Below are 16356 nucleotides of genomic sequence, written 5' to 3'. Positions count from 1 at the left end.
CACTATAAGGGGCTCTGGTAGCATAGTGGTTATGAGTCAGGCTACTAATCTCTCGGTCAGAAGTGCAAAACTACCAGCAGTTCTATGGGAGGAAGATGAGGCTTTCTTCTCCCATAAAGATTTATAGCCTCAGAAACCCATATAGAGGGTCGCTATGAGTCGGAACTGACTTCACAGCATGCCCCCACTATAGGATCCCTATGACTCAGGAGTGACTGCACAGCACTTAACAGCAATATACTTAAGGAATAGACTGTGTAATGGTAAAATGATTGAAAGAGAGTTCTGAAAGTAAAGGCTTTCAATGATCTGTTTTGTCTTTGTTGTTAAGTGCTGTCTAGTCAATTTGAATCATAGTGACCCTAGGGTTTCTAAGGAGAGGCTGGTGAGTTTGAACTGTGCAGTTCAAACTGATCTTTCAGCTGAGTACTCATCTTACAATGCCCCACCAGGAACTCCTATAATAACCATACATTGTGAAAGGCCCAGGAAATTCAGATATATGGCCTTCCTAGTTGGGAAAATCCTCTGCTTGGATTCCATTTCCAAATGCTGCAGTCTGTCAAACCTGAGGCACATTTGGCAATATCATTCTCTGGACAATTTGCTTGACCTCCAGGCTGTGTGCTTCAAGGCAGTTTTATGAAGGAATAGAGTCACATAAGTCTGAAAATTTTTACTCTTAGTTACTGGTTTCTCTGTTCTAACCAATACCTTTCCCTTAACTTAATGGTTGCTGTTTCAGGCTTTGCAGAATAATATGTCAGGATGAGAATGTAACATCCTTCATCAGATCTTTGCCACTAAATTTCCCCTCCTTGTCACTCAGAATACTCCATAAGGAAGTTGCTTGAAAAGACCTGAGGCAACAATTCTCTCTCCTTTGAAACTGTACTTAGAAGCTTTGGCTTATACAGATACTATTTTGGGTACAACAGCAGTTAGCTTTTCTCAACACTTCAGGGCTCCAAATTATGATATTCTGAGTGAGTTTCCATGGTAGGCCACAAGCAGAGCGAGCCACTTGTGCCATAGATGTGTTCCCCGTGCATCTCAGCCTCCAGACAGTCTTGCTGTAGTTTGAGTGTCTGTTTATTGTAGTATATTTTAAAAGTAGTAAGTAAGTCTGTTTACTGTAGTATATTTTAAAAGTAATAAACACAAGCCAGCATTCTGAATTTTACTCCTTGCATTCCAGCTACTGAAAAGCCTCATATGGATTCCAAGGTATAACAAGCAACAGTGTGACCGGCTGTTTTTCTATTGGTTGTCAAAGTGTGGTAACTTTCTAACCGGAGGTGATTAATGCTTCATGGCCTGCCTTATCACCTCCACAAAGTCACTTCTTAGTTTAGGTTCTGTTTCTCGCAGTTCCCTTCATTCTTGAAAAAATGACTGCATTAGCCAGTATTCTTCCTTGCAAACAGAATCCACTCTGGTTAGTTTATGCAGAAATAGATTACTAAGGTAGCATAGTGGTTACGAATCGGGCTGCGAACCTCACGGTCAGCAGTTCGAAACTACCAGCTGTTCCGCGGGAGAAAGATGAGGCTTTCTGCTGCCGTAAAGATTTACAGCCTCGGAAACCCTGTACAGGGTCGCTATGAGTCGGAACTGACTCCACGGCACATCACAACAACAACATAGACCATTAGGTCTTCAAGAATTTGGGGGAAGATCAAATACAGTCTGTGATGCTGCACTGCAGGTATGGTACTAGTGGTTATGTGCCACTGAGTTGGTTCTGACCCAGAGTGACCCTAGGGTTTCCAAGTTTTAAGTCTTTACGAGAGCAGAATGCCTCATCTTTCTCCCATGGAGTAGCTGGTAGATTCCAACTGACGACCTTTTGGTAACAGCCCAGCTTGTTATCCACTGCGCTACCAGGGATCCTTCAGTGAAGTTATAATACTCAGTTATAGTGTGGATCTTCTTTTGAGTAAACACAATTGCTACCACTGAGCAGCACTTTCGTGAATACCAGAAATTCCATTCCAAAGAAAGGAAATTTCCACAACCATTATTATGAGAATGCCAATTCCCCAGAATATAGACACTGAACCACTTTACTCACTTTTGGGGTTACATCTTGCTTGAGTAGAGTCAAATATCTAGACAAAAGCTACAAAGCAGCCTAGGAAAGTGAGTTATGTAGCTTCATCCTTGATAAAAGCATAAGGAGGGATCGGCTTGAATGGAAGAGCAATACTCAGATACACTGAGCATCCATATGTATTGACTCTCCGGGCCATTTTAAACTAAATCTCTGTTCCACATCCATCAGAAGCATCTTCATTCCTCATGGAATTTCCAGTATTTTAAACAGCTATCCACTGCTGTCTTTACTTTGTGGAGGTCAAAATGTATGCTTCTGATCATTTGAAGACATGAAATATAATGGTAAACCTTATTTTCTGGACTTTTATTATCTAGAGCTTGCTGTTTATTGTATATGTTAGTAGCAGGTAAAATATCTATCTTTCAAGGTGATTACAAGGAATGATGGAGATACGGTCTTGCCACAATTAGCACAGTGACAGATGCATAAAATTATTATTACCATTTTAGAGATTTAGAGAGGTTAAATCAGATTCAATTCTCCTTTATTTTGGGTAAAATAATTCATAATGATCTTTTTCGATACTGAAACAAAATCATATATAGCATAGCCTATTATTTTAAGTCAGGTTTTCTAGAGAAGCAAAACCAGTGAAATACATATATATAAAAGTTAGGAGAAGTTTATTATCTTACAGTTGTAGAGGCCCAGGTCCCCAGCAGATGAGAGTCAGAGTCACTCTCACGTGTCCATTATATTGGGGGCAGACCACGCCCCCAAGGTAACAGCCCTTCAGTTGATTGGCTGCTCATTGTCACTCATCCTAAAGCTAACTGTATTAGGTTTCATCACCATGGGAATAAGTACATCCCAACTGCTAAACCTCTGGAAATCCTGGCCTAGCTGAGTTTATACAAGCCCTAACCATTACACTTATCTACAAATAATATCTTCAAAAATCAATATAATGTCCCAACTGTAAGGTAAAAGACAAGGAAAATTATTCTAACTGTATTTCAGTAAGTAAGGACTCAGACTATCCACTAATATACTATCCACTAATATATTGTTTACTGGTGGTGGTGGTGATATGCTGTGGATTCGGTTCCAACTCAGAGCGACCCTGCACAGGGTTTCTGAGGCTGTAAATCTTTACGGGAGCAAAAGCCTTATCTTTCTCTGTGGAACAGCTAGTAGTTTCAAACTGCTGACCCTGAGTTTAGCAGCCTGATTTGTAACCACTACACTACCAGAACTCCTTATATGGTTTAGTAGTTACATACTTTTACCTGTTGCAAGAAGCAACATGAATGTGAACATTTAAACTACAGAGTGATTTAAATAACTTTGATTCAGTACTTTGAGTTGTTCGGACATCAATGATGTAGTTTTTCAGAATGAAGAACAGTTTTTGGAAAACTTCTAAGCAGAACAAAAATTCTTCCTTGAGTTAGCAATTTGCATACTACTTGCTTGTCCCAAAATGCCAGTGTCTGTATACACATGCAAAAGACATGATGTTCTTATTGTAAAAGAGTTGGGCTTTAAGATCAGATAATTATCAGTGAGGTTTGCACTGAGAGCAGGAGATATTTCATGTCATGTAGGACTGTCCTGTGTATGGTAGGGTATTTGCAACCCTGGTCTTAGCCCACTGAGTACCGGTAATGCCCTCCATGTTTATGACAACCAAAAATATATCAGAAATTGCCAAAATGCTCTGTGTTGAAAACTCGAGATAACTAGAAATGAGGCAAAGATTTGTACAGAGGCATATCGGACTGCAAAGCCTATTATAGCCATATCCTATATGCTTTTGCTTCAGAGGTTAATGGAAAAGGCATTATGCTTTCAGAGTTTCTTAAGTTATTTTGATACCACTTGTAAATCTGGTAAAGACCTCATTCTCAAAATTATATGTATGATATACACAAAATAAAGCACATGGAGTTGAAAATAGCATCATGTTACATTGAATTATAGTTATCAGCACAACAAATGACAAATATAAATAATATTGCAAGATCCTTAACTTGTAATATTCTATAAATATCTGTGGTTTTATTGTTGGCAATATAATACTGTCTGTAATTATCATTTTTTGTTGCTTATATTCATGATTGGAGTCCTGGTGTGGCACTGTGGGCTAATGCGTCAGACTGCAAAGTCATTTGAACTGCAAGTTCGGTGGTTCAAGCTCACCAGCTGCTCCTTGGAAACCCCATACAGAGTCGCTGTGGGTCGGAATCGACTCGAAGGCACTTAACAACAACATCATATTCATGATTGAAGGAGCATAAAGATGAATTTGTTCTCCGTTTTTCTTCCTATCTGAGTTCATGGAACTTCTGAGCTCATCCATAGACTCTAGGTGAAAAAGCCCCATGCTGGAGTGATTATATGTCTAGGATATATATGGAATACAGGGTTGATCATGATTAACTGCCTCAATATGCTGGGGAAAATGTTATATAGATTAAATTACTAGCTGACTCTTAAACATAATTACTTAACAGGTGAAGCAGGAAGATAAATGCTTTCTAAACATAAGGAGGGAGTGTACACAAAAGACAAGGGTGAGGAAAGACCATAATATATGACGTTAAGTCAATAAGTAGTGCTTCTCGGGCTCCAGTTCATACATGCACAGTTTATTCCATACAAAATGCATTTGAACATGCTCTGTCATCAGTGAATGACCGTAAATATGTTCTTTCACTAATACATTGTTTTAGTCTCATTGTTGTTGTTGTTGTTGTTAGGTGCCATCGAGTCAGTACCGACCGATAGTGACCTTATACACAGCAGAACAAAACACTGCCCGATCCTGGGCCAACCTCACTATTGTTGCTATGCTTGAGTCCATCAATGCTGCTACTTAGAAGTCTCATTAGGGTGCCTTAAAAAAAAAAAATAACAAAGAATCCAGTCAGAATAGTGATTTTTGAGGGGTTCTACCAGTCCAGTTAGATTCAAGAGGTCATCTCTGAAGGTTATTGTGGCAATTTGGGGGATTCCAAATGGTAGGTTCTCTCCAAGGACACAGCACAATCACAAGGGCTTAGTATGAAGACGTATTAAGAAATTGAAAACTGCATTGGTGAGAAAAAGGCCAGGAGAGTTGAAAGGAGGATTTGTTTTCTTTCCATCACAATGTAGCTGCTTATTTGTCAAGGATAGCAAAAGATGTTCTGCGAGAGATTTGTTGAGAAACCTTACCCCAGTCACCCTACTGCTATGATCTTGTCCCATCGGACTTCTTTTTGTCCCCAAACTAAAAGACCATTAAAAAGGAACGTGATTTGAGACCCTCGAGAATGCCAAAACTGCCAAGATATGGTCTAAATCTAACAGTGAAGAATTATTCAGGGAAGGGTTACAGTGATGGAAAAACTGCCTTCAAAATTCTATAGACCTAGATAGACTCCTGGTGTGGCACTATAGAATAAGCACTGAACTACAGGTTCACTTTGCAAGATGGAGGATAGATACTGTAGGATCAGGACTAGACTGTGAAAGACAAGGACGACAGTTCAAACCCACCAGTTGCTCCTCAGAAACTGTATACTGGGTCTCTATGAGTTAGAACCGACTCAACGGTGCTTAACAACAACAACGAATACAAATACAGAGGATATATTGAGAAAGAATAGTTTCATATTTTGATATCTTTGATAAAGGTTTCTATGATTTTATAACAATAGTTTTTTACTTACACTTGCATAGGATAATACTAAGTCATTTTCTTGGACAAAGTAGGTGAGGTACAGGAAACCCAGAAATAAAGGATGGATTAGAATGTACAGTTTATTCTTAAGACAAAGGATTTTACTGCTTTAATTCTACGCGATCTAATAATATCTTAGATATTTACTAAGATTTTTCAGTTTATTAAGTGCTTGTACTTAACTATATGGTATCATTTTGTACTCTGTGCAATCTGCTTTCAAAACATCCCTTGCAATAAAATGAGCTTCATATTTATAGTGCAGAATTTTCTGAGCCGTAGATAAGCTCTTCAGGAAGATTTTTACAATATGAAATAGCTCAATAAGTGAGAACATCCCAAGGAAAGATTTTTGACATATTTATGATTGTATCTAGTTTATTAGTTGGGTACCATTAAGTCAATTTTGACTCACAGTGATCCTGTAAGACCAGGTAGACCTGCCCCATCGGGTTCCCTTAGCTGTACTATTTACTGGGGCAGATTGCCTGGTCTTTCTCTTCCAGTGCCTCTGGGTGAGTTCAAACCATAAACCTCTCTATTGGCAACTGAGCACTTAATTATTGTGTCACCAAGACTCCTTATATCTAGGGTTGTTGTTGTTGTTAAGTGCCATCGAGTCTATTCTGACTCATAGTGACCTTGTATAGGGCTTCCAAGGAGCAACTGGTAAGCTTGAACCACTGACCTTGCAGTTCAAACAACTTTTCAGTTTGATGCATTAGCCCACAGCGCCACACCATATCTAGGGTGGTTAAATGCAATTGGATGGAATGGGACAGACTTTTGTCTTATTAATTATTTAATTAATAAAACTTTTTTCAATATTTTTAATATTTGCAATATTCTATGATGGAGGAGGTCAATGGAAAAATATCTTTTCTGGTGTAATTTACTATGTCTAAGTAAATTCAAAACAAATTGCTAACATGAAATGCCATTTGGAGCAGTAATCAATGGTTCTGAACTTGTCCACGTTTATTTTCAGTGAGTGCCATAACTCCACAGATAGAATCAAAGTCAGAGTGTGGGATGAAGATGACGACATTAAGTCCAGAGTCAAGCAACATTTCAAAAAGGAGTCAGATGATTTTCTGGGACAAACAATTGTAGAAGTGAGGACCCTGAGTGGGGAAATGGATGTCTGGTACAACTTAGGTATGTTTATATCTACTTGAGAACAATCCATATAAAATTTTGGGATATCTGTGATGTATATTATATTCCCACATAGGTAAAATTATTAATGGACTTTATCTGACTTAATTTCATTAGGAAAAAAAAGGTGTTAACTATTTATTCAAATTCAGTAGTTTTAAAAGACTTTAGTAAATTTATAATAGAAAGAGAAGTCTTTCAAAGAATCAATTGGAAGTCTTTTAAGAGAAAAATCTTTCCCATTCACAATTTTTAATTCATAAAATATAGCTTCAAAAATCAACATGTTGTTGTTGTTGTTGTTAAGTGCCGTCGAGTCAGTTCCGACCCATAGCGACCCTGTACAGGGTTTCCGAGGGTGTAAATCTTTACGGAAGTAGAAAGCCTCATCTTTCTCCCGCGGAGCGGCTGGTAGTTTCGAACCGCTGACCTTAAGGTTCACAGCCCGATTCGTAACCACTACGCTACCAGAGCTCCTTAAAAATCAACATAAGGGGAAGCAAATTGATTCTACTCAACAGAACAGTTAATTCAACACTCATAAGTAAATGCAAGCTATAAACACTAGGTCTTAATCACTGACAATGATAAAGATGTTAGTTATTAGTTAACATATTTCTGTTAGCCAGAACTTTTGTGCATTTTTTTTTCAAACACAGAAAGATAAAAAGCAAAGCAGTTGAATTTTTTAGATAAAGTAGTCTCCTTATTAACCTTATATTTCAGTTACCTTGTTTTTAATTGCCCAAATAATTAATTTAATTGTGTTTTGTAGATGTATCCAACAAAATAAATTATATATTAATTTATGGTCTTGCACCGATTAGGTTTTTCTATTTGACGTACCTCCAATGGTGCTTGACAATAACAATGATGCAATTAACAAATATTTTACATTTTATTTAGGGAATGATCATGGTTACTCAATATTTCCATGTGAACTAAAAAAAACAAAATAGCATTTATACATTTAACCCTTTTTTAAGATTTTGAGAATTTTAATGAAAAATATGGTAAAGTTGAAACTGAGAGTTAAATTTTTGCTTCATCAGAGAAACGGACAGATAAGTCAGCTGTATCTGGGGCCATTCGATTAAAAATCAATGTGGAAATCAAAGGAGAAGAGAAGGTTGCTCCATATCATATACAATACACATGCCTACATGAGGTAAGATAAATTATGTTAATAATAAAACCCAGAAAAGAAATTAATCTGGGTTATGGATCATGCATTGAAAATAATTGAATTCAGATTATGGAGTTATTACTGGAGTTCTTAATCTATGTATAATATTATAGTATGTGACATAAAGCATATGTATTCTTGGCCTTAAAGTTTAGAAGCAACAACATGAGTTAGGTAATAATAAACAGGCAGTAAAATGATAATGCAAAAAGGAGGAAAATGAGGGCTTAAAAAATGGTCATTGAGGAAATGAGTCATGAAGACTTCGGAACCATGAAAGAATATAGTATTTTATTTATACAGGAAATAAAACAAATTATGATCGTTCTTGAGAATCCTGAGTTAGTGTTCAGATTTTATTGGAAATTTAATTAGGAACATTGTTCATAACTGCAAATATTAAAACTGCTAATATATCAATGACTTTTAGGAGCTAATATGATGAGTCATTTTCCTTCCCTTTCCTGAGTACAATAAAGGATTTCATACTTACTTAACTCTCCTTAATTTTAGCTACCCTTTTCCACACATACCCAAGGAGTCTTCAAAAAGTTTGTGGACAAATAGAGTTAAAAGGTAATAAAATTTTTCCACAAAGGTTTTAAAGCTCCCTCATATATAGGGACTTATGGAAAATGTGATTATCCTACTCATGGAGAGAAGAGACTCAGCTTACACTAAAGTAGGGTCTAATTGGACTTGGATAAAAGGAGAGAACATTCACCATGAATCCAACAGGCAGATACACCAGACTTTTGTGTGCTTCAGTATAAATACACAGACAAATAATATTAGGTTTCAGTTGGCTGCTTTGCATCTAAGAGCTAAGTTAGAGGCATCACCAGAGCCTTTTTATGAAAATGATGTTTGGCCCACTTATCAAAACATAGATAATAAGGCTGAGCAATGTACCTTTCCCTGTGTTCTAAAAGGTAAAGATGGAAATATAGCATTGATTAAGATTAAGATTGCACAGCCAATTATTGTAATTGCTGTCATTAAATTATTCACTTGCAAAAAGCTGGGGGAGGGGGAAGAAATGTAACAACACACCAACAGATAGATGATATTCAAGCTTATAGTACTGATAAAGTCAAAATGATTATCATGTTACTAAGGGAATCTAAATTTATGTGGCATCATGGGATAATACACTACACTGTAAGGTCGGTTTGAACTCGAGGTAGGCAGTTCGAACTCACCAACTGCTCTTCGGAAACCCAATACCAGATCGCTATGAGTTGGAGCCGACTCAATGGCAATTAACAACAACAACAACAACCATATTTTAAGTTATTAAAAAAACCCCACAAAACCTACAAGTAGAGAATACATTTTCAAAAGGGAAAAAGAAAGAATCTTTGCTCTTTTATATGTTAGTTTTAAGTATGTCTATAAAAATATACATATATAATTATTTGCACTCTATTCTGCTAAGGAAGGAATAAGGGAGAGCGTTTGTCATTTACACATTGAACAAGTAATTAGGTGTAGGACCTCAGTTTAATTTCTCATACTAGTCTGGTCTGAGTCTTTCAAAAAAGTTGTTTCCATTTACAGACCAATAAAAAGATCTCCCTTGATCTGGCATGATGTGGAGCCCACTTTGATTTTATTTTGTGATTGGAGAAGATTCAAGGCAAGAGGAACAACATTGTGCTTTGCTTTTCAGAATCTTTCCTGCTGGTCCAAGAACTAGCCCAAAAAGGTCCTTATCTTGGTTCTGGCTGCGGCCATTTAACATTTCCTATTTTTGACACAGCACAAAGGAATTCTTGGTAGTGATATTATTCCTACAAAATTCTCAAGTATTCCTTTTAACCTCTATGATTTCTATGCCTTCTACCATTTCACAATCATACCCTTTAATGTTTTTACACTACCAAACTGTGTACTATTGTAGCTGGACTCCTGATGTGGTGCTGTGGGCTGAGGCGCTGGACTGTAAAGTTGGTTTGAACTACAAGGTCGGCGGTTCAAGCTCACCAGCCACATCTTAGAAACCCTATACAGGGTCACTGTTGGTTTGAGTCGACTCAACGGCACTTAACAACAACAAAATATACCCATAACCATATTTTTTATCCAGGAATTTATAATTTACTCAGAAGTCATGAATGTAGAATCACTGTTATGTTCTAGCATGTAAAAATGTTTACATGCGAAAGCTTTCATTTTCTTCAGAAAATGTTTTGGTGAAAGAACATTTAAATCAGTGATTCTGCTTAATAGACACAAGCAGAAGTCAAAACAGATTTTGTATAAAAGATGAGGTGGGTTAATAAAAATACAACATATTCTGATTGCCTATTAATGCTGATGAAACACTAGAAGCAATTACAATGCAAGAGTACGTTGTATTTTTTTTTACTGAATATCGCTGTTAAATATTTCTGGCCAGTTATGAGGAATTAAAGAACAATTGAAAACTCTCTTACCTTTAGAATCTGTTCCATTATTTGACTGAAGTGAAATCTAATGGTGCAGTGAAAATTCCAGAGGTCAAAGGGGATGAAGCCTGGAAGGTTTTTTTTGATGATGCTTCGCAAGAGATAGTGGATGAATTTGCTATGCGTTATGGAGTTGAATCCATTTATCAAGCAATGACGTAAGTACTTTAGAACATTGACTTGTTCAAAAATCTCTCTTGAAACCTTAAAAAGAAGTATCCACATCTTGTCTTCGAGTTGACATGAAATTTTGATTTGAAAAATACATTCTAATGTAAATGTTTGCTGAGCCACCCTATCTCTCCTGCTGTAAAATATTTCATAGTTTGGTGATTCACTATCACTGTCTTCCCAGTCCTACTCTTTATTGTAAGTGCAGGCCCAGAGAAGCAGTATCATAAACCCTTGGGAACTTGTTACAAATACAGAATGCAGACGTCATCCCAAAACTGCTAATTTGGAAAAAGGGGGGATAGGGCTTAGCAAATGTGTTTTCAGTGAAGGTTGACATGACAGTTTAGATTCCCAGCCAACAATTTATGCACAAATGGTTCAGTGACGTTGCGTACGTTCTTCACAATCAGTGAACTTTCACAGTATTTTTGTTCTGAGTGTTTTAGTTTCATTCATCTAGTTTCCATGACCCCTTACATTCTCATCTTCATGTTTTCTTTTGAATTTTCTTGTGAATTGAGTGAAGGTTTTATTGTGAATGGAGTGAGTAAATCCTCAGTTTTACATTCAATAAACCATATACTTGATTTCATTTCCATGATTGCAGTTCCTTCCATGTAACACCAGTTATCCTATGTCCTCCCTGTGACTCTTGCTTCCATTCATCTCTCTCTCTCTCAACACTTCTGAATTTTGTCCTTAGATAAATGCTGCCCTTTCGCCTTTTTTCCATGGTGAGCATACCTCAATAGTACTGCTATCCCTTCTTTATATGTATCTATTTCTTGGCTGAAAATTGAATCATGAGGCTGAGTTTAGTTTCAGATCTGAAAGGTGACCAAGGGTCATAGATTTGGGTTCTTACAATCTCTTTCTGATCAGTAAATCTGGTCTCTTAGTAATTTTGAGTTTTTTCTCCACATTTTCTCCCACTCTCTCCTTTCATAACAGTTTTTAGTGGTAGCCTGTTACCATCACTGTCTTCTGGACTCAGGATTATGGAGACTGATATTTATACATTCCATTAGTTCATTGTACTAATTGTTTCCAAGCATCTTTGATTTTCATCACTCTGCTTTCCTCCATACATAGAGAGACCAATAATTACACCTTAGACAGCTACTCATAAACTTTTAGGATCCCAGTCACTGTTCACGAAAGTGGCATGTAGAACATCATCACTGAGGACTATCTACATTCTCATCTTATCTTAAAATAAATGTTAGATGTCAAATATGGACGAGTTTTTAAAGGATCACAATACTCATAGGTAATATCTTTTGTTTATTTTGTGAGTTAATCTGTTGTTTAATTAACAGGTGACCTCAGAGGCTAATTTCAGTTCCAACTTTGACGAATATCTCAGGGCAATAGATTCAGGAAGTCCTCAGTCCCAACAGATACAGTAAGGCTGTTTTTGTTTTGATTTTTAGAGATTTGAGATTTTGTTCTCCAAGTTTCTCTCCTATCCCAGTCCATCTGTTATGGCCCATGTCAGAACAGTCCTTAGTGGTAACTAGGCACCATCTAGTTCTTTTGGTCTCAGAAGAAGACATGTTTTTGAAGACTATTAGTCCTCTTGATTAGATCCTAGCAATTGTGTTTAACAAACTGCTTCAGGTGACTCTATGCACTCTGTTTACAAACCAATTTCTTACTTCATAGCTAAAGAAACTGATGTTACCAGTGTATTATCCAAGGTTATAAATCCAGTTGCTGTCAGAAACATATCTATTGCTACTATAATGTATTATCCCTAACATAAGGAACCCCGGTGATACTGTCGGAGAAATACTAAACTGCTAACTTCAGAATCTATGATTCAAACCCACCAGACACTGTGTGGGAGAAAGATGAGGGTTTCAATAAAACCTAGCTATTATACCTGTTGTGATACTACAGAAGTGATATGAGAGCCCTTCAAGAAGTTCACACACACAAAAAAAATAGAATTAAAAGATGATGGAATTTTTCTATGAACAACTTTGAAACACCTCATGCATCCCTTATTTGAGGAATTTCAGGAAGGCTTTCCTTGCCTTATCATTTGCCATAGAGTTTTCAAAACTGATATAAGTTGATCAGTGCATTTGGTTTAGAGCCATCCTATGCCCGCTATGTAGACTATTCATATTGAACATTTTTTCTTTCATATTTATGATAAGATCATATTTCAATAAACTGACTAGATGCTAGTCCATATTTTCAATTAACATCAGCCAACTCAATCATGGATGTGAATTAGAGCAAAATCAGTACCCCTTTTCAAAGTTTACTATACATTGCATTTAATCACAAATCATAACTCCAGCATGGCATAATATAAGAGTGACTTTTATTACTGCTAGAGAAAAAGTGTTTGCTTTCTCAGTTACAGAATGTTTTGATGCTAAATAAATAAATGCTTAAGGATTCTTAGACTCCAAAGTGACCTTTTGAGTAACTCAACTTCCTTCCTTCCTAAAGCAGAAAAGCCTGTTATTGCATCCCTGATTAGTGGTCATTACCCTCTGCTTGCATAAGGCCAACTAACAGGGAGCTCACTCCTTTAGCAGCAACCCACTGTGTTACTGACAGCCAAAATGGAGTCTGAGATGTTGCCATCTGCTTCATCCCATGCTAATGACTATAGTGTTGCAGAACACTTAATATAAAATTTGAACATAATTAGAATGCAACTATAATTAATCATCTAAAGTAAATTAACTTTTATGTTCAAAGAGACCTAGATTAAAAAATATTCCAAAACAACTTGCCTCAGGAAAAAATATTTGTAAGAGAAAAGGATCAGGTTAAGTTTATTTCAAAATATCCTTTGACCTTTAATCAGGTTCCTTGCATTTTCATGTTTTCTAGATCCTGAGAAGCTGAAGCATATTTATATAGAATAATGATAATGTATGATAATTGAAAAGAAGATAATTCACCCTCCTTTGTTTATTGGATGGTATACTCCTCTTGCCTCTTAAGTAAATAGCAGTATTAAGATACATTTTTAGATACTGATTTGGGATCAAGTCAGCAAGTAAATAAGGTTTTATCCAGTTATATAAACGCAAGCTCAATCACACTATGTAACTGTCTAGTTCACAGGATTCACAAACTTTCTCAGTAATAGATCATATAGTAAATATTTCAGCTTTGTGAGACTTATATTCTTCTATTACAACTGTTCAACTTTGCAGTTGTATGTGAAAGTGACCGAAGATAGTAAACAAATGGATGAGACTGTGTTCCAATCAAAATGCATTTACAAAAACAAACTGCAAGCTGGCCCTGACTTGTGGGCCATAGCTTGCCAACCACAGTTGTAGGGAAGGAAAGCAAGGCAGGTAGAGTAGAGAAAGAGAATGCATTGACTTTCTGAGTTAGATAAATTGAATTGATAAGCAAATAAGTGATAGCTGAAATCTAATCATTTACACATTTGATCATTAATTGATATTTCTAATTAAATATTTAGTTTAGCAATGAGTATAAAATTTACCACCTTACCAAAATAAATCCCATTTCTATTATTTGATAATGTGATAACTGCTCAATATAAAACCAAATTAAAACAAATGCTAAAGAGCACTACCAACATAAGTACAATCTCTTCACTTACCATTTACTGTTGAGCATTAGTTGTTAGAAATTGTTTTTAAATAAAAACAGGCATAAACCCATTTGTACCAAACTGTTACATACTATGATATACAATTATGTTTAAGGAGATAACAGAGTGGCATCATTCAAAGGTGCACTTGAATTCTATTAAAGGATTTACATGCTAAAATCTTCAAGGGAGTAGCCATATCTTTCATTACTGCTTTATAAGAACTCCTGAGTGCGTTCTAGAAATTCACTATAATTTTTAATTGACTTTATCCAAAGCAGAGGTTTTTGTTAGAATCACAGTTATTCTCACCTTCTCCTGGCTCTGATATCTCTGGATGTCAGAGGTTATCAATTGTCAAGTATAAGTAAAGTGAAACTGAAGATATAATTAAGCTAATACCCACTGCCACTGAGTCGATTTCAACTCATAGCAACCCTGTAGGACCGACTAGAACTGATCCACAGGCTTTCTGAAGTTGTAAATCTTCATGGGAGCAGACGGCCTCATCTTTCTTCCATAGAAACTGGTGGATTTGAACTGCTGACCTTTGGGTTCACAGCCCAAATCTTAACGCAGCATGTCACCAGGGCTCCTAAATTAAGGGGATATTGGTACCTATCATACCTAGCCAATAATTTTAATAATGTGTTGAAATTTCAGAGCACTGATATTTTTCTGTCAGGTTTGAAATACAATTTTCTGAAATGTTTTTGACCAATGCTTTCAACAAAATCATTTTGCAATTGTACTATTTCCTGAATTCCAACCTACTGTTGATCAATGAATAAATAGCTCAATTAAAAAAAAAAGTGTCATGTATAACTCTACACTCAAATATAAACTGACTGAGTAATGAATCTGTATTTTTCTGTTTTGAAGTCCTGTTTCTGGGGACTACACACACAAGCAAATAAGCAAACAACCACCACCAATACAACCAAATATAAAACTTAGAAATAGTGATTTCAAGCTTGTTTTAGAGTTACTTTTCTGTTAATTTTAAAAAGTGCAAAGTTGGGGAACTTTGCTTCAAGCAAGGAATCAGTGGCTTATCTATGTAGTAATAACATTTTTAAGTATGATGAAGACTAAATTGCTTAATTTTGTGTACTTTCTTAGACACTGACAGAAATAGATATCAAGTTGCAGTGTATTTTGTCATTTCCTAATTAAAGTCCCCTTGTACTCTAGCCAAATCCACAGGTAATGTTGGAATCTTCTATCTTTTAGTAGAGATTACTTGATTTCTTTTAAACATTCTCCCATTTCTTTAGAGAAGGATTTGAAGCATAAATAAATAAAGGGGAACTGTGTATTAAGTCAGAGTCTGGTAGTACATTATTAAAATTTCCTCCTGTGTATTGCTTACCATAAAAATAAGGCTGAATCTATTTTGCTGGTAAATAACCTGAACATTAATACTGAACTTTCCAATTCTCATTGGTATATCCTGTTCACTGTTAATGCACTTTCCTTTCCCCATAGAACATTTTATAGATGACACAATTTATTAGCTCTACTTGGTGCATAAAACCATGTGCTTCATTCAGAAACACTTGTGAGAAAAGGGAAATTAACTATAATTTTCCTGTTTGGACAAGTGATACATCAAGGACTGGAAGGCATTATTTTCCACATGGTAAATATCACCATCCATTTAAAATAGAAGACATCCTATTATTTATAACAGTAATTCCCAAGAAGAACAGCATTCTGCATGACTTTACACAATGAATTTGGGCAAAGAGCCTTTTTCCATTCATAAGATTTTTGGAAGACTTCAACACTTTCACAAATAAAAATGTGTTTCCAATAATGTTCCAACAGATCAATTTTTCATAATTTTTTAACATTTATTGAAAATTAAGTGAAGATTTATAGAAATCATCAATTTTACATTCAAGAAATCATGCAGTTTACTTTATTTCAATGATTGCTATATCCTCCATGTAATAACAGCTATCCCACCTCCTCCCTGTGGTTCCTCTCTCCATTCCACCA

The 16356-nt window shown here is 36.1% G+C and overlaps 1 protein-coding gene across 1 annotated transcript in view; it reads left to right on the top strand.

Moving 5' to 3' along the window:
* UNC13C (unc-13 homolog C (C. elegans)) overlaps positions 1–16356 on the top strand; it is a 769914-nt gene that overhangs the window by 333456 nt on the left and 420102 nt on the right. Inside the window, exons 10-12 of the mRNA XM_006831631.1 lie at positions 6775–6944; positions 7997–8112; positions 10575–10738. Coding sequence (XP_006831694.1) covers positions 6775–6944; positions 7997–8112; positions 10575–10738 — 450 coding nt within the window. The remainder of the gene's footprint in view (positions 1–6774; positions 6945–7996; positions 8113–10574; positions 10739–16356) is intronic.

The sequence above is a fragment of the Chrysochloris asiatica genome, unplaced genomic scaffold (genome assembly GCF_000296735.1).
Source record: "Chrysochloris asiatica unplaced genomic scaffold, ChrAsi1.0 scaffold00004, whole genome shotgun sequence".
Lineage (NCBI taxonomy): Eukaryota > Metazoa > Chordata > Mammalia > Afrosoricida > Chrysochloridae > Chrysochloris > Chrysochloris asiatica.
This window is presented reverse-complemented; position numbering and strand designations above follow the sequence as displayed.